This window comes from Symphalangus syndactylus, chromosome 14, assembly GCF_028878055.3.
Source record: "Symphalangus syndactylus isolate Jambi chromosome 14, NHGRI_mSymSyn1-v2.1_pri, whole genome shotgun sequence".
NCBI classification, from domain to species: Eukaryota; Metazoa; Chordata; class Mammalia; order Primates; family Hylobatidae; genus Symphalangus; species Symphalangus syndactylus.
In genome coordinates, this window is record NC_072436.2 from 56,060,789 (window position 1) to 56,079,210 (window position 18,422).

General features: G+C 52.3%; 1 protein-coding gene and 1 pseudogene across 3 annotated transcripts in view; one reads left to right on the top strand and one right to left on the bottom strand.

Moving 5' to 3' along the window:
* Positions 1–444: 444 nt before the first annotated feature.
* Positions 445–18,422, bottom strand: part of KCNIP3 (potassium voltage-gated channel interacting protein 3) — a 91,201-nt gene continuing 73,223 nt past the window's right edge. For all 3 annotated transcript variants that reach the window (XM_055242347.2, XM_055242348.1, XM_055242349.2), the window contains 7 exons: positions 11,934–12,058; positions 11,433–11,502; positions 11,142–11,212; positions 4,735–4,842; positions 3,959–4,063; positions 3,182–3,244; positions 445–2,472 (listed from right to left, as the gene is read on the bottom strand). In XM_055242347.2, coding sequence (XP_055098322.1) covers positions 2,425–2,472; positions 3,182–3,244; positions 3,959–4,063; positions 4,735–4,842; positions 11,142–11,212; positions 11,433–11,502; positions 11,934–12,058 — 590 coding nt within the window. In that variant the 3' untranslated portion in view covers positions 445–2,424. The remainder of the gene's footprint in view (positions 2,473–3,181; positions 3,245–3,958; positions 4,064–4,734; positions 4,843–11,141; positions 11,213–11,432; positions 11,503–11,933; positions 12,059–18,422) is intronic.
* LOC129462405 (fatty acid-binding protein, brain-like) lies at positions 17,400–18,096 on the top strand (annotated as a pseudogene).

Genomic DNA, 18,422 nt, shown 5'->3' on the forward strand with positions numbered 1-18,422 from the left:
CCCCGGCATTGTCCTCACAGGGCTTATACTTTTGAAAATAAACACCAGGAGATGTGTTCAGGCAAATATTGCTTTCTTCTGCCCCGTGACCCTCACTTTCCAGCCAAGGGGACATCCAGAATGACTTCCTGGAACTGGGAAAGAAAAATTATCTGGGGGTGAAATACACATGGTGCCTCAAGAAGTCCTCCTGCCCTGTGGGGTCTGTGTGGAGGCTCCAGGGCTGGCGCTTCCCATGAAGGCCCTGAAGGCCCACTGTGTGCATCTTAGCCTCAGTGAGGTCACACTCCGAGCCTGAGAATTTGAGTGGCATTCTCTGCCCCCACAGCTAGCTGTCAAACATTTCCCAGCACAGCACCGGGCAGGATCCACGGCTAATGGCAGCAGGGGTGGGAAATGCTGAGCTGAAGTTCAGAGCTAGGATAAAGCCAACAGGAATTCCTCTCCTTTGTCAAGTTTATTTTATTAAAATATACAGGACTGAATATTAGTGGATGCTGAGAACAGGAACCACCCTCCCAGGCCGTGGCCAAGGGAGACGCTTCTGCCATGCAGACATGCGGCCAGTCTGTGTCCCAGCGTGGGAGGCAGACCCTTCCTGGCTGGGCTGTTCAGCCAGTCTGGCCCCCAGGCCAAGGCCGGCAGGGGTGTGGTGGTGATGCTCTTCTGAGGCCTTGGCCTTAGAAGCAGAGTGACACCAGCTGGGAGGGCTGGGCAGGGGGTGAGGGGAGGGAGGAGATCCCTGAGCCAGGGAAAGCTGATGCCCTTCTGGAGGCAGAGGCCCCCAGTCAGCCTGGAGCCTGGAGCCGGGTGTCCATGCAGCTCCGTCGGGAGGCCAGGCTGTGCGTGAATGCCGAGGGGCCCCCACGGCCTCCGCCATACCGCCTTTCCTCTGAGGGCCCTGCTCACCCTGGGGCTAGCCTCCTGGGGCACTTGGGGACTCCCCGGGCCAGCCCTGAGTGGAGCTGGGCTGGCTGTGATGGAATGTATTATGTGGGAATGTTCCTGGAGGAGCCATGCGGCCTGACACCGGGTTCCTTCTGGGTGAGGCCCTGAGCAGGCGGGAGCAGCATCTCTCTCCTCCTGGGGGTTTCTGCTGACCACCCAGCCACAGCCCCCTCAGCCCTCACCATTCATCCCCAGATGGAGAGGACAGCCAAGCAGAGTCCCCAGGGTTTGTGCTTTTGAATGTTGGTCAGCTGGGCTGGGCTCTGGGACCCCACTGATCTCAGGCACAGAGCAGACCCCCAAGGCCTCTTCCCCAGGGCCACCGTATTGGGGCTACTGGGCCCAAGCCTCAGCCAGCAGGAGGGCCTGGCCTCTGAGAAGCAGTGTGCTGGGCTCCCACCGGGGCTGCGCCTGAGCTGCTAAGGAATGCTTGTGCTTTTTGTGCGAGGCAGAGGGACGGCGACACTGCTTCAGGAGGGGGCTCAGCCAAGTTGCTGGGCCATGGGAGGAGCACTGCAGGAAGAGGAGCGACACGCCCCTTCCCAGGCCCCTCTGAGCTCTGCCCCGGGCTCCCTGGCTTCCAGTCCCTGAACCACGTGCCTCCTCCCGGGACCTAAGAGGACCTTGGAGGGAACAGTCTGTGCTGGAGGGTGTGTACAGCCCTACCCACCGCATTCCCACTGAACCAGGACTGGGGCAAGGAGAGGCTTATCCCACCCTGTGGAGCTGGGAGTGCCCTCAGATTCTCCACCACAACCCAATCCCCAAGCTTGAAATCCCCTGCCTTCCTGCCATGGAGGGAGAATGGGGCCCAGTGGCCCCTCACCACCCATGCTTGCCCCACAGTGGGTGGCCTGGTACCCAACTCTTTCAGGTCAGTGGAGTGGCAGGGGGTCCTCGGACCCCCAGGGAAGCATTTCCAGAAAGCTGCAGGCTCGGCCTCCATCACCCCCTCTCCCCCCTGTCCCCCAGCTGGTCCCTCTGGGGTCCCGAGGTGAGGGGCTTTCTAGAAGCGTAGGTAGTGGGCAGACAGTGGCTGTGGGGAGGAGACCAGGGGAGCCCGGAGCCGACCCACTGTGTGGCAAGAAAGCAGAATGGAGAACGGGACGAGGTGGGCTCACACCGGAGATTGGACCTTCCCCTGCAGGGGCACTCGAGCCCCTTCTTGGTGACATCCAGCGGCTGGTGGCCTGCAGACCTGCTCTGTCAGCCACTCACCCAGAGGCAGCTTTGCCTCGCTGGCCTGGGAGGGGCTGACTGGGGCTCCTGGACTCCTCAGCCCCTCCCTCACCTCTGTCCCTTCTGCCAGCCCAGATGAATGGCTGTGTGTGTGTGTGTGTGTGTGTGTGTGTGTGTAGCAATCTGTTCACTTTTTGCAAATCTATTTTTTAAAAGTTTCTTGGAGGCTACTCCTGGCAGGATGGAGGTTTCTTGGGGGTGGAGGCGGCCGTGGCCATGCACTCCTTCGGACGTATCCTAGATGACATTCTCAAACAGCTGCATGGAGCTCATGATGTTCTCGTCCTGCGTGGAGAGAGGAAGGGAGGCCGGTCAGGTGCTGGGTGGGCTCCAGATCTGACCCCCTTGAGCAGATTCCCGCCAGGGACTCGGAGCCTGTGGCGACTGCCTGTCTGTCTGTCTTATTGGGTCCAGGGGAGCTGGGGGACAGGGAGGTGATGTAGCTGGTCCGAGGTCCCCGGCTGGTGAGGCACAGCCTGTCTTCAACCCCACTCCTGACTGCAAGCCCATCTGGGATGAGCTGATGAAGGGGATCCTGGCTGGCCTCCAGGGGAGGTGGGGGCTGACCAAGACTGCTCTGGGAGTGGGGCAGTAGAGGCGCTGGAGGCCCAGCATCCTGCCCCCTGAGGTGCTCTCTGGAAGGGCCAGCAGCAACACTGCGGAGGCTCTGGTGCCTCCCCACAGTGACCCTCTCCCTCTGGCTGGCCCCATGTCTGCCCCTAACTTGAGGTTCTCCAGGGGCGGGGCTGAGGGAGGGTGTAGGGGTAGTGGGGGGATGCTGTGGGCTGCAGGGGTGGGTGGGGAGGAGGAGACTCAGACAAGAGGGCAGGTGGAGCTTGGGGCTGTCCAGGAGGTGGCAAGGGGCCAAGGATAGCTGCCACATCCTGGGCTGGCAGGGGTGGGACTGGGGTGAGGGAACGAGCGGACGCTGCCAACCACCCACCTCCGTGCAGAGCCTGCAGAGAACTGTGGCCCGGCCTCCCGTGCCGCCTACCTTCTGACAGGTCTCCAGGAACTCTTCAATGGTCACCACCCCATCCTGGTTCCGGTCCATTTTCTGCAACCCAAGCCATGCCCAAGGTGAGTCTGTGCCCCAGCAGAGACAGCCCTGCCCCTGGCCTGAGGACACAGAAGCCACGGGTGGGTGGATGGGCGGGTGGGCTCCCTCCACTCCGACTTGTCCCCTGTGACTACTCTGGATCCAGGCCACATAATCCACCCTTCATAGCCACCTCCCAACCAACTGCTGAGGCTCCAAGCATCTCCCCACTGCTCCCCTAGGCCACTTCCCTGAGACTTCCTGGGCTTGGGTTTCCCAGAATTTGTTCCCATGCTCATCTGAGGCAGCCAGGGCAGAGGGGGCAACTGAGTCACAGGATGGCCCATGTCTAGTGGCCCCAGCAAGCAGGAGGCAAAGCCTGCAGCCCTGCAGCCCCCATGCATACAGGTGAAGGCCCCCAACCCGCTCCTCTCCCAGAGCATCTTCCTGGAGGAGCCACACAGCTCTCAGGAGGCATGGAGCTCCGGCCCAGGGTCAGCTGCCTCAGGATCCCCAGCCCTGGCCCCCAGATGAGGTCCACGGGGCAGAGCAGTGGTGTAGTTCACTTCTCAGGGGTTCTGACAACCAGCCAGATTGGAGGGGCAAGTTTAACCTCCTCATGGGGAGTGGGGAGGCTCAGAGGGGCAAGCCACTTGCCCGAGGTGGCCCCAAAAGCGAGAGCCCCTTCCTCTGCCGGGCTCCCCTCCCTAGGCAGGGCTGGCGCTCACTCACCTGGAAGAACCTCTCCACGTGCTCCGCCGGTGCATCCTCCCGCAGGATGGGGTAGGTGTGGCGGCCCATCATGTCATAGATGGACTTCATGATGGCCAGCATCTCCTGGAGGGGGAGGCTGGCATGAGCCTGCTGCAAGGCTGGGGTGGCTGTGAGGGCCCAAAGGGAGCAGGCGGCATCCAAGGGTGCAGGGCACCTCCAAGGCAGTGAGTGCGAGGGGCCGGACGAGCTGGAGAGAGGAGCCTGTCCACTTCCAGGGCACCCAGAGCGAGCTTCTGACTCTAGGGGAAGCTCATCTCCCAGAGAAGTGGGAGATGGATTGCTATGTGCTTATCTCCAAAATGTGACGCTGTAGAAGAAAAAGTGCTTGGACCAAACAAAACCTGTCTGTGGGCCCATGTGGGAGGGCTCCCCTCTCCACCCATGCCTTAAGGGACCACACTGCCCCCTTCACTTGATGGGGGCCAAGGCCAAGACCTCTGGCTTCTCCACTTAAGTCTCCCCAAGGCCTTTTGTGTAAGACAGTATGACTGAGAACACTTGCTGAGCTGGACCGAGATGTGTGCTACAGGGTACCTGAGCCCACACTCCATACCTGGGTGTCCAGGACCGAGCCCAGGAGAGGACAGCCCGCTGGCTGCTGTCCCCAGGGCCAGTCTCTGGATGGAGAGCGGGAGAAGACAGGTGGGCAGCAGGAGCAGGGAGAGGAAGAGCGGCGGGGGATGGCGCAGCAGGAGGGGAGGAGGGGACAATCCCTACCCCCAGCCCCCCAGTACCTCTTTGGTGATGTAGCCATCCTTGTTAATGTCGTAGAGATTAAAGGCCCACTTGAGCTTCTCGTGGACTGTGCCCCGCAGTAGGATGGAGAGGCCAACCACAAAGTCCTATGGGGAAAAGAGAGTGTGGGGCGTGACAATCCAATCAATGCCCAGGTTCTAGTTCCAGTTGCTGTGTGGCTTCCACTGAAATTCACGCCTCCAACAGGCACAGAGCCTCCCTAAGAGACTGACGGCATCCATTCAGGTCAGCACAGGGTGAGTGTGTGCCCGTGTGTGAGTGCATGCACGGGTGTGCACCTGTGTGTGTGAACTTGTGTGAGGGTGTGCACCTGTGTGAGGGTGTGCATCTGTATGTGTGAACCTGTGTGTGTGTACCTGTGTGAGTGTGTGAACCTGTGAGTGTGTGTACCTGAGTGTGTGAACCAGTGTGTGTGTACCTGTGTGAGTGTGTGTACCTGTGTGAGTGTGTGAACCTGTGTGAGTGCACGTGCATGTGTCTGCATGTGTGGCAGGAGTGGCATGGTAGCTGATACTGATGCCAGATAAAGATATTCAAATATATATGGTGTCCTAGACCCATTTAATGCAGTGCTGCCGCTGGAGATGCCTGGGGGTGCTCTTTTAATAAAGGAGGTGCTCTATGTTTAGTCTGCCAAGCAAAGGTGCTTGAAAACTTCCAGATTAAAAAGCTAGAGGAATGATGCTCAGCTTTTTGTTTGTTGTTTTTAGAGACAGAGTCTCAGACTGTCACCAGGCTGGAATGCTGTGGCGCCATCACGGCTCACTGCAGTCCCAAACTCCCAGGCTCAAGCGATCCTCCACCTCAGCCTCCTGAGTAGCTGGGACCACTCGGAGTAATCCATGCCTGGCTAGTTTATTTTATACTTATAGAGATGGGGTCTTGCTATGCTGTCCAGGCTGGTCTCCAACTCCTGGCCCCAAGTAATTCTCCTACCTTGGCCTTCAAAAATGCTGGGATTACAAGTATAATCCCAGGGCCACCTTGCCCAACCCTGGTGCTCAACTCTTCAGTCACGTGTGTGGCCATCGCCTTTGGCATGGGACACTTTATTACTAATATGACAGAATATGGCTGTTTAAATGGTTTCCATGTGACAACTTCAACTGTTTTGTTACAGCAGTTGGTAGAAAGCAGGTTTTCCCCCTACCTCTTGGAAGGTTTAAAGGTGAAACCGTCCCTGCACCCTGGGGTCCTCCCAGGCTACTCTGAAAGAAAGGGGTGAGAAAAGGGCTGTACCAGCGAAGTGGGATGGAGGACGGTCAGAGTGCAAGGGACAGGGCCATGCACCAAGGCCCTGAGGCCCCTCAAGTGTTAGATTTTCGGGATTGGAGGAAGTCTGTACCATGAGAGAGAGAGAGAGACAGAGAGAGAGAGAGAGAGAGAGAAAGAGAGAGAGAGACAGAGAGAGAGAGAGACAGAGGAAAGCGATCTGGAAGAAGAAAAATTATCCCAGGAGAAAAAAATTTGACAACTATTAGGTTCAGAGATTAGAAATCTTCCATCACTAAAATAAGAATAGGATGTCACAAAAAAGGGGTAAATGGAAAAAAGAAAGAGCTCTCAGAAATTAAAAATAAGAAAGCAAAATGACAGACTTAAAAAGAAAGGTTGGGAGAGCAAATGGAATCTTCCATGAAGTGGAATGAGAAGGCAAACAGCTGGAATATAGGGGAGAAAAGAGGATAATGAGAGGTGCACTCCAGAGGGGCCAGTGCTGGGACACATGCAGTTTGGGAAGAACGGGAGAAAAACGGAGGAAAGTGGGTAGGAGCAATCAGGAAAGACGATTTCCCAGAATGGAAGCAGAGATTTCCAGCCTTCCACCAAGGCTTGGCACAATGCATGAAAACAGCCTGCAGTTTAGCTGCACGCATAGATCATGGTGAAATTTCAGCAAATTGGGTGCAAACAGAGAATCCTATAAACTTTCAGAGAGGAAAGCAACGCCAAACAGAAAAAGCAAAATCGGGTCCCATCACAGGTCAGTGTCAGCAGGGGCACCTGCTCTGCAGCAGCGCCTGAGGCAGGAGGCCCAGGGAACGATGCCACCCCCAATTTTGAAGGAGAAAAATTGTCTCCTTCACCCCTGGGGGTGCTGGTCCCTATGACGGATTAAGCAAGAGTAAGAACAGAATAAAGACACTCCCAGGTGCTCAAAGGCTCCAAAGTTACAGCTCACGTCCTCTTTTATAGGAATCGGCTGGGCGGTGAGCCCCTGAACACACAGAGAGTAAAGCAAGAGAAAGAAAGATCAGGGATCCAGAATCAGAAGGCCCAGCCCAGCAGAGAGGGGAGGAAGCCCCAGAGGGCATCAGGCCCCAGTGAGGATGGAGCCATGGGAGGCTGGGTTGGGGGGCCTCCTCTGGCAGATGCCGGGCAACAGGTTCAGATGACTGGAGAAGGGCCTGGGCTTGAATGAATAATAAGGCCACAGAACACCAGACAAACCAATCATCAGGACCAGTGTTAACCGTAGGCAAAGGAAAGGAAAAGATCATTGCAATGGACAACAAGCCTCAGCGAGGGGTCCAGTTCACAAATCAGAGTAAACCAAGGCCTTATCCAACCTGAAGCCTAGAGTCTGTTGGAAAGCTGGACTCACTGCAGTCCCCAACTCCTGGGCTCAAGCGATCCTCTCTCCCCAGCCTCCTGGGGGATGGGTGGGGGGCTGGGGGGACGGGAAAGTTGTGTGTCTGAGGGAGTCCCAAATTCTCACTCGTGGCAGGGGGTGGAAAAGTGGAAGCAAGCTGCTGGGGGACATGGAAACAAGCACAGGCGACTGGCTACAGCAGACAAGGTGGTGGTCACCTGCTGGTTTTCCAATGTGCACCCTGCGAATGTGTTGGACTCCAGTCATGTGTGTGTATAACTGAAGACAATGACTCTCTCTATATATCTATCTACATCTATATCTATATCTATATCTAATCTATATCTATATCTATATCTAATCTATATCTAATCTATATCTGTATCTATATCTAATCTATATCTATATCTAATCTATATATCTATATCTATCTATATCTATATCTATATCTATATCTATATCTATATCTATATCTATATATAGAGAGAGATTGAGTCCCACTCTGTCACCCAGGCTGGAGTACAGTGGTGCAATCTCGGCTCACTGCAACCTCTGACTCCTGGGTTCAAGCGATTCTCTTGCCTCAGCCTCCCGAGCAGCTGGGATTACAGGCACCTGCCACCATGCCCAGCTAATTTCTTTTGTATTTTTAGCAGAGACGGGGTTTCGCTATGTTGGCCAGGCTTGTCCCAAACTCCTGACCTCAGGTGATCCGCCCGCCTTGGCCTCTCAAAGTGCTGGGATTGCAGGTGTGAGCCACCGAGCCCGGCCAACGAAAATATTTTAAAGAAGAAACACCCAGGTGTGGTGGCTCACACCTGCAATTCCAGCACTTTGGGAGGCTGAGACAGGAGAATTGCTTGAGGCCAGGATTTCAAGACTAGCTTGGGCAACATAGTGAGACCTTGCGTCTACAACAATTAAAATAAAAAAATTAGCCGGGCATGGTGGCATGCGCCTGCAGTCCCAGCTACTTGGGAGGCTGGGGTGGGAGGAACACTTGAGGCCAGGAGGTCAAGGCTGCAATGAGCTATGGTGGTGCCACTGCACTCCAGCCTGTTTAAAAATAAAACAAAAAAATTAAAAATTAAAAAACAAAGGAGAAACACTGTTATATTTCTACTATGTCCAAGTTTAGGAAATAATAATCACTGAAGCTTGGGCATGGTTTACACAGTAGTGAAGATTCCAAGTTATCCCTGAAGCCTTGGGTCAGACAGGCCTTCCTAGTGGGCAGCAAGGGCGTGGAGCACACCGTTCTCCTGTGGACCCCACCGTTCTCCTGTGGACCCTAGGCAGGCACTGCTGTCCTTCACCTTGTCTTCAGCTGACATAGGCCCCTCAGGTGGTCTGTCCGCTGTGGAGAAGCCCTGATGTTCAGCTGCTAGCAGCAGGCTCTGCGGCTGAACAGGTGTAGGAACCCTGTCACATCCACAGCCTCTGCTCTACGGCTGTCCCCATGGCAGGGGCTAGGCAGGGTGAGGGCTCCGGCGATACAGCACACTTCCAGATGAAGGTGCATGAGAGTGCATAGGAGGGTCGCCTGGCAGAGCCCAGAGCAGGTGCTTAGCGAGGGCTAGGAGTCGCATGTGGTTCCTGGGCTTGCAGGCCTGCCCTCACACGGCCCTGGATGCTGCTTGGCCACTGGCACATGGAGCAGTTTACTGTCGGGGGAGGTTAACAGAGAAGCGGCCGCACCTCCAGATGCCCGCCTGGCTGCCACTTCCAAGCTGGGCCTGACTTGATCCTGGGCACTGAAGAGGCCCCAACAGTCTACGGAATCGTTTTGGAAGCTTTGCACGTCCTGGCAAGCCAGATGAGTTGCACGAGAAAGGCCCTGGTGGCCAGAGCATTCAGCAAATCTGTGTGTGGCGCTGCTCACCTGGGGCTCCCTGCTGCTGGCAAATCCCAGAAGGTCCTTGGGGATGGGAGCAGGAGCCACTCTGAGGTGGGGTGTGGGGATGGCATCGCCCGCTCGGCTCTGTTGAGGTCTGTGTGTTTTCCGATTTGGTCTTTTTGGTTATTCTTTTTGGTGAGCGGAGGGAGGGTATTATCTTTTACCATATCAGTAAACTGTAACTAATATGCATCTTGTCTCTAAGAATATACAGAAAAGGACAGGATCACTGCAGACAGTGTCACGCAGGCTTGCCTTGCATTACAGGCGCACGTAGGAGGCTCTGAGGCCTGGCAGTGAGGACGGCCCAGTGTTCTCCAGACTAGATTTGGTGCCTCCGTCCCTGGCAGGATCCTTTGTGACCACTGGGATCCCAGCCTGTGGGGCTCCCAGGATGGAGCCATGGGGGCTTGCGCCCCCCTCCTTCCCAGAGCAGAACACTTTGAAATCGAGAAGTTCCTCAAGGTAAATGTACCTGCGTAAAGCCAGAGGACTTCGTTTCATGTGCAGAGAAGCTGCAGAAGGCCCGGGAAGAAGCCAGGGATGAGTGATCTTCTGAGAAGGTGCCCAGCAGAGGGGCCACAGCACAGCCACTGACAGACCCAGCCCAGAGGGCTGCCGCCTGCTTCCTTAAAGGGCCACAAGGCTGTCCCTCAGGACAGTGAGGGCGATGGCCACAGGAGGTGAGGGGCGACTGTGACCCTCCTGAGCGCTGCCATGTGCAGGGGCTCTGCTGAGCCTCTCAGTCATCTCATTCCTGAACAAGAAAAACCACTCACACCCCGCCTGTCCCTTACACCGTTTCCTAAAGACACTTTACTGCCTGAAGTCTCAGGTGCCTCTTAAAGGGCACCCCAGGAGGGAGGGGCAGGGAAGGGACCTTGAGTCCTCCTGAGGCTCCTCTGTGCTAACCGGGTGTTTTCTGTGTGCTGTGGGGTTGGTATTTCAAATCTGAAAACAAGATTTGAAAACACAGTCTGCTTCTATGTGCAGAGCCCTCAGAGTGTGGCTCAGAGTGGAGGGGTCCTGTGGTCACAGGGCAGGCAGGGAGTGTCCGTGTGCCTGGCGGGCTTGCAGCATAAAAATAACCCGCGCAGCTTATTGACAAGTTATTATTACCCCATGTGGCCGGGGCCTTCCGGCCCCATGTGCTTCTCTGTGCTTTCCTGTTAGCTGCCCTTAGCCTGGAAGCCAAGCTGTCGGGGTATCGATCAAGCCAGCTCTCAGCAAGGTTTTCCTCCCCAAAGCGGTTTCAGCTTTTCGCCTGCAGCTATTTTTAGAGGCTTGGGCTCCGCAGATGGGGCCTCTCTCCAATGATCCTGTGTGGCGGGGCTGGGGAGGAGCCCAGGCCAGGCCCTCACAGCGAAGCTGTCTGGGTCAGGGACAGGCTTCTCCTTCCGCCAGTGGGTAACACCAGGCTTCACTCTCAGTGCCCAGCTGGGATGAGCCCTGGAGGCTGCTCCGGCTGCGATGTTTTCTAGACATTTCTGGCCTATTTTCTGGGTAACGCATAAATTCTGAAAATGGAGGTCTCGCATCCCACCATCAGCGAACCAGGCCTCTGAGTTAAGCCCTGATCCCTTTGAAAATGCAAATTCCCGCTGGGTCACTACCACCCGTGGGTGCCTCGGGGGCTCCCTTGACTGGGCAGAGCTGGATGCAAACTCTCAAATGGAAGAAAAGGCTGAGAACGTGGTGCCAGCCCAGCAAAGTCAAACACCCCAGAGCTCACTGGCCCAGGGCCAGCCACATCCACTCGTTCCCAGGGTGACTCACAAGATCCTTCCCACCCAGGACCATGGCTCTCTCGACAGCCCTGAGAGTGACGCCAGGGCAAGGATTCACCCCTGCAGCCACAGGGGCAGGACATGTGGGAGGAAGCCGCGAGGACCTACCTCAAAGTGGATGGCCCCGTTCCCGTCGGCATCAAAGGCGTTGAAGAGGAAGTGTGCATAGGTGGTGGCATCTGGGGAGGGCAAGGAAGAGGCTGGGGTGTGTCGGGGCTGCCTGGTGGCTCATCCCCCACCCCAGGCAACCCCAGCTGAGGGTGCTAACTGCGTCCTGGCTTGGAGTCCCTGTTTCCCACAGGATAGGGGCAGCACCAAGCCTCCAGGATGCAAAGGGCAGCAGGAGGGTCCCCTCCCTCCACACTGGGACATAGCAGGGCTGCCCTGCCTCGGACTCACCTCCCTGAGGGAAGAACTGCGCGTAAATGAGTTTGAAGGTGTCTTCGTCCACCAGGCCCGTGGGACACTCCTGCAGCAGGAAGGCACCCCCTCAGCCCTCGGCCACCCTCAGCTCCAAGCCCGACTCCGCATGGTGCCTGGCTGGCCTCTCTCCACCCCCTTGGGGGCTGCCTGCTGCCCGTGGCACTGCTGGGGCCCCCTGGCCTGGGTTGTGAAGAGCCTGGGCAGGGGTGGGGTGAGAGGGAGCAGGGGTGAATAGGAAGGGGGTGACTGCTCCCCCATACCCTCCTTCCTCCTCTGTACCAGCAGCAAAGACACGGAGGGAGGAGCGTGGCAGCCTCAGCAATGCCCATTCCGGAGCCTGCCCCCGCCACACAGCTTTCCCATAACACATAAGCCCCTTAAAGGCCCCTGGGATATTTACTGTGGCATGGAGAAGTTTCCAGGTCTCCCTGGGCCAGGGTCTCCAAGGCCTCTCCCGGGGAAATGGGGAACACTCACATTCTTAAAGCCCCTGTAGAGAGACTGCAGCTCCTTCTTGGTGAACTTGGTCTGGGCCTGCAGCTGGTCCAGCCCCTCCGGCTGGTGGCGCACCGTGGACAGCTCCAGCTCACTGTCGCTGCTATCTGGAGTGGGACACAGACCACAGAGGGTAAGGCCTGTAGCCCTGCTCCTCCATCTTGCTCCGGTGTGGCCAGGGCATGGGCCAAAATAGCGGGTGGAGGAACTCTCCTTGCATGACTACCATGGACAGCCACACAGGCTGTGCACTGCACAAACAGAGGGGGTGTGGCTGAGTGGCCCACGCAAGAGCTGTGCCTCTGCTTTCCTGCCGCCCACAGGGCAGGCCTCCCCATCGCAGCCCCTGCAGTGTGCCCCCCTGTCAGCTGCACGGTGGGACAAGGTGGGAGCTGCTCTTGTCCTAAAGAGGCACTGAACAAGGGGATACAGGAGGGGGAAAGACAGCAAGACAGGCATGAGGGACCCTTGAACTTCAAGATCCAATTCCCAGACTACTTCTTCCACGTGGCCCTCCCTGACTTTCCCCAACCCTTGGCCCTCGAGGCCTAAGGCGATGCTGTTCAGCTACAGTTGGCAGAGGGGCGTTATTCACATCTGGTTAGGAGGCTAAACCTCCAGGGCTGTGGGGACAGGGATCAGACCTGTCCTTTAAAAACAATACACAAACTTGGCTGGGCACGGTGGCTCACGCCTGTAATCCCAGCACTTTGGGAGGCTGAGGTGCGCGGATCACGAGGTCAGGAGATCGAGACCATCCTGGCTAACACAGTGAAACCCCGTCTCTACTAAAAATACAAAAAATTAGCCAGGCGTGGTGGCGGGCGCCTGTAGTCCCAGCTACTTGGGAGGCTGAGGCAGGAGAATGGCATGAACCAGGGAGGTGGAGCTTGCAGTGAGCCGAGATCGCGCCACTGCACTCCAGCCTGGGGGACAGAGCAAGACTGCATCTCAAAAAAAAAACAAAAAGAAAAAAACCACCACAAACTTGTTAACTAACCATGGCTACATTTGGGCGGGAGGTGCGATTTCAGGTGATTTTTACTTTTTTATTTATGATTTTAAAAAACATTTTCCTAATTTCTTTTGGTGTGACATGCATCACTTTTACAATGCAAAATAAAGCTAGGGCTGAAACAGCACTGAGTGCCCACACCTTGCTGAGCAGCATCCTCGCATAATTACAGAGCGCCACCTTCCCACAGACCCAGGACGCCTGGGCCCTGCTGCACCGCTGCCCTGTCTCCCCTGGGCCACACAGAATGGTGGTGATCCATAATCACCCGCATGGCTGGTGCTGGCTGCTGCCTCTCCCACCGCACAGCGAACTCTTCAGGGGCAGCTGTCCTGCACAGCTCATCCTGTGCCCGTGGTGCCTGGCATGGTGCTGGGCACTGGTCCTGTGCTGAGCTTGCTCCATACCCAGGCCTCTCCCGAGAGCATGGCGGGAAAGACAGCCTGCACTGCCCACTCTCACTAACCACAAGAGCACCCTGAAAGCTGCTCAGCAATCGGGCTGTTTCTTTGGTCCACACATGCTCCCAATCTCCAAGATAACTATGTCATACCATCCTTCCCCTTAAGTTTCCAGTATCTCCTCTCCCATCCTTACCCTCAGGTTGCTTCCCACTTCACTGAGAAGATACAAGCCACGGAGGAAAATTTCCCAAGCCCTCACCCCACACCTACCCACCTGCCTGCACCTGGCCCAGACGTCTGCACCCCTGCCTGCTCTGTGCCTGAACTGTGCCCGCTCCCAGTGAAGGCAAACCTGCCACTTGTGCAGTGGGTCCCGGCCCCTCTTGCCTACTCAGGCAAGTGGTGCCAGCAAGTCTCCCACTCTTTCCTCATCACCTTTTCCTCTCTTCTGGATCATTCCCATCACCACGTAGACATACTGTAGAATCTCGAATCCTTAGTCATATTAAGTATAGGCAAACCCTGTAAACCAGCATCCCACGCCAGACAAGCATCCCACATAGACTCCTCCTCTGCCCAGGGGCCTGCACAAGGATGCTCACAGCAACAGCATTTTTGGCGGGAGAGTTGGAGGCAACTCAGGGGTTTATGGCAGGCAGGATGGGTAGGCGAAATATGGAGGCTGCACAGTGGGGAGAACTGTGCCGTGGAGCAGATGTACACACAGCAGCATGGATGGATGGATGGATGGTAAGAATCCTTTGATTAAAAGGCAGACTTTTCAGACTGGAAAAGCAAGATCCAATTATATCCTGTTTACAGGAGGGATACTCCTAATACAAAGATAGATTAAGGCCGGGTGCTGTGGCTCACGCCTGTAACCCCAACACTTTGGGAGGCTGAGGTGGGTGAATCACCTGGGGTCAGGCGTTCAAGACCAGCCTGGCCAACATGGTGAAACCCCATCTCTACTAAAAATACAAAAATGAGCCAGGTGTGGTGGCGGGCACCTGTAATCCCAGCTACTCAGGAGGCTGAGGCAGGAGAATCGCTTCAACCCAGGAGGCGAAGGTTGCAGTGAGCCAAGATCGCGCCATTACACTCCAGCCTGGGTGACAGAGTGAGACTCTAACTGAAAAAAAAAAAAAAAAAAAAAAAAGGAAAAAAAAGATTTAAAATAAAAGAACGGAAAAACATTAAGAAAGCTGGATGTTTTATAATGATGCAAGGATTAATTCATCAAGACGCAGAATAATCTAAAATAGACATCACCTAGTAACAGAGCTTTAAAATACCTAAAACAAAAAATTCAGAACTAAAGAGAGAAACAAATAAGTCACAATCATAATTGGAAGATTTTAGCATCCTTTTCCAGTAAATGGTATAACAAGTGACGACATAAAAGGTTTGAAAAACACCATCAACCAATTTGACCTAATTAATATTTATAGAACACTGTATAATTGTAGATACACATTCTTTTCAAGAGCATATCCTGTGGTTACCAATATATATCAGATGCTGCAACACAGACTCTTACCACAATGGTATTAAGTTAAAATTCAGGACAAGATATTTAGAAAATCTCAAGTATTTGGAAATAAACAATACATTTCTAATTAGCTCATAGGTCAGAGAATAAACTGCAAGGTGATCACATTTTGAGATATTTTGCATTGAATGATTAAAAAAACAGAGCATATCAAAATTTGCTGGATGCAGGTAAAGCTGGGCTGACAGGGAAATTTATTGCTTTCAATTCCTTTGTTAGAAAAGAAGATAGGTGTAAAAGCAATGACATAAGCTTCTAGATCTAAGAGTCAGAATCTAAAAAATGCAGAGCAAATTAAATTCAAAGTAAATAGAAGAAAGAACATAATAAAAACAAGAGTAGAAATCAATGACAGGCTGGGTGCAGTGGCTCACGCCTGTAATCCCAGCACTTTGGGAGGCTGAGGCAGGTGGATCACTTGAGGTCAGGAGTTCAAGACCAGCCTGGCCAACATGGCGAAACCCTGTCTCTACTAAAAATACAAAAAGAAAAAAGTTAGCCAGATGTGGTGGTGCACGCCTGTAATCTCAGCTACTCAGGAGGCTGGGGCATGAGAATCGCTTGAGCCCAGGAGGTTGGAGATTGCAGTGAGCTGAGATTGCACCACTGCACTCCAGCTTGTTGACAGAGCAAAACTTCGTCTCAAAAAAAAAAATCAATGACAAATATAAGCATAGCTGCAAACCTTATAATAAAGTCATTAAGAAACTCAAGTGATAGACTGGAAAAACATATCTCCAGTATATGTACCTGACAAAGGACTCATTTCCAGAGTACATAATAAACTTCTACAAATCAACATAAGACTAATAACTCGATTTTTTAAACAGGCAAAAGACAAGGACATGTCACAAAAAAAGATATACAACTGGCCAATAAGCACAGGAAAAGGTACTTGAAAGGACATATGAGAATTCATGCAGTGATGGGAAAACTGGAGTACTGGCTCAGCCAGAGTGGAGATACCTCCCTAAGCAACTGAGGTGTTGGCTGAAACCCCAGAAAAGCTATGCTTTAGGATTGTGAACCACATCCTTGAGTAAGCGCATGCTCTAGACCCAATGACAAAGTCAAAACAAACCTACTCTGACAAAGCCTAAAATAAAGTCTGTGAAGATCATGTGAGTTGGCCAATAATTTAACTACATGCCACACTAAAATTTGTTAGCATTTATATTAAAACAATATAATCCATTACCTACACTATCCCTTCCACAATGTCCAACATACAATAAAAAATAAAAAGACACAAGAAGAAGCAAGAAAATGTGACCAGAATAAAGAGATGAAGGATAAGCAGAATTATTAGACTTTTATTGTTAGAATTATTAGAAAAGAACTTTAAAACAACTATTATCAACACTTTGAAAGAAATAAAGAAAAGAAAGCATAATAGATGAGAATCTTAGTAGAAAAATTAAAAACTATAATAAAAGAACAAAATGGAACTTCTACGCTTGAACAAAACAATACCTAAAATTAAAAGTTCACTTGATGGACTGAGTGCAGTGGTTCACACCTGTAATCCCAGCACTTTCAGATGCTGAGGCAGGTGGATTGATTGAGCCCAGGAGTTCGAGACCAGCCTGGGCAACATAGCGAGACCCTGTCTCTACAAAAAAACTACCCAGGCATGGTTGTGTGCACCTGTAGTCCCAGCTGCTTGGGAAGCTAAGGTGGGAGGAGCACTTGAGCCTGGGAGATTGACGCTGCAGTGAGCCATGGTCATACCACTGCACTTCAGCCTGGGCAGCAGGGCAAGACCCCATCTCAAAAAAAATAAATTGAAAAAATTAAAAAAAAAAAAAAAGAGAGAAAAGACAAACTACCAATATCAGGAAGGAAACAAGGGAAATAAGTACTAACTCTCCAGACATTAAAAGGATAAAAAGGAGATATTATGAACAAGTCTTCACACACAAATTCAACAACTTTTATAAAATGGACCAATTCCTGCAAAATTACAGACTACCCAAATTCATCCCAGGTGAAAAAGATAACCTGAATAGTCCCAACCAATATTCTTCATGAACACAGGTGTGAAATTTCTCAACAAAATATTAGCAAATTGAATCCTTTGATGAATAAAAATAATAATACACCACACCAAGAGGGGTTTTCCAGGAACATGAGGCTGATTCAATATTTAAAAATAAATCAATGTAATCCACCATATTAATAGTCTAAAAAAGAAAAAAAGCACATAATCATATCAATTGATGCAGAAAAAGCATTTGACAAAATTCAACATCCATTCATTAAAAATAACTGGGAATGAAAGGGAAACTTCCCCACATTATTAAAGAGCATCTACACAAAATCTATAGTTAACATCATTCTTAATGGTAAAAAACAGAATGTTTTCCCCCCAAGAAAAAAGGTCAATATACAAAAATCAATCACATTTCTAAAGATAAGTAATGAACAATTAGAAATCAAAATTTAGGCAAAGGTGTCTCCTGAATTTCAGTGGCAGTAAGATCCAAGAGCCTTGCTCTGGTCTCTCTTCTCTGTTTTGGAGCTAAACAGGGAGAGGGAAGGATGGTGGGGGCTTTTTGTGCTACCTGGAAGCTGAGGGACAGTCAGAACTCTGATGACTACATGAAGGGTCATCAAAGGTGCAGGCTTTGCCACTGGGCAGGTGGAAATGTGACCAAACCAACAGTGTTTATCAGTCAGGAAGGAGACAAAGTGGTGATCAGGACTCAAAGCATATTCAATCACACAGAGAAACCACTGCTGATGACAGACACTGTACACTGTTAGAGTACGTCTGTTGTTAGTCTGGATGGAAACAAACGTGTTCACATACAGAAATGGGATGGCAAAGACACAAATTTTGTAAGAGAAATTAAGGATGGCAAAATGGTTATGACTCCCACTTATTTATTTATTTTTTTATTTCCATAGGTTTTTAGGGAACAGGTGGTGTTTGGTTACATGAGTAAGTCCTTTAGTGGTGATTTGTGAGATTGTGGTTCACCCATCACCCCGGCTGTATATGCTGAACCCAATTTATAGCCTTTTATCCCTCACCCCCTCCCACCCTTTCCCCAGAGTCCCCAAAGTCCATTGTGTCATTCTTATGCTGTTGGATCCTCACTTTTGGTGACATAGTTGCTGTTTGCTACTATGAGAAGGCATAGAAAACTACCTGGCTGGGAACTGGAGAAGATCTTCAGTTTTTCTGTTTACTCAAGTCTTAGGGTTATTCTGCTATTACAGTACAGCTGATCACTAATCAGAAGGTTATCCTTAGCATGGAGGTAGAAAATGGTGACTTAAAAACTTGTTACTCCAAGCAGCTAGCCTAGTTTGTCCTGCAACTTTATCATGTTTTATAATTTGTATTAAAATGTTAAGTCATAGGCCGGGCGTGGTGGCTCATGCCTGTAATCCCAGCACTTTGGGAGGCCAAGGCGGGTGGATCACCTGAGGTCAGGAGTTCGAGATCAGCCTGGCCAACATGGCAAAACCCTGACTCTACTAAAAATACAAAA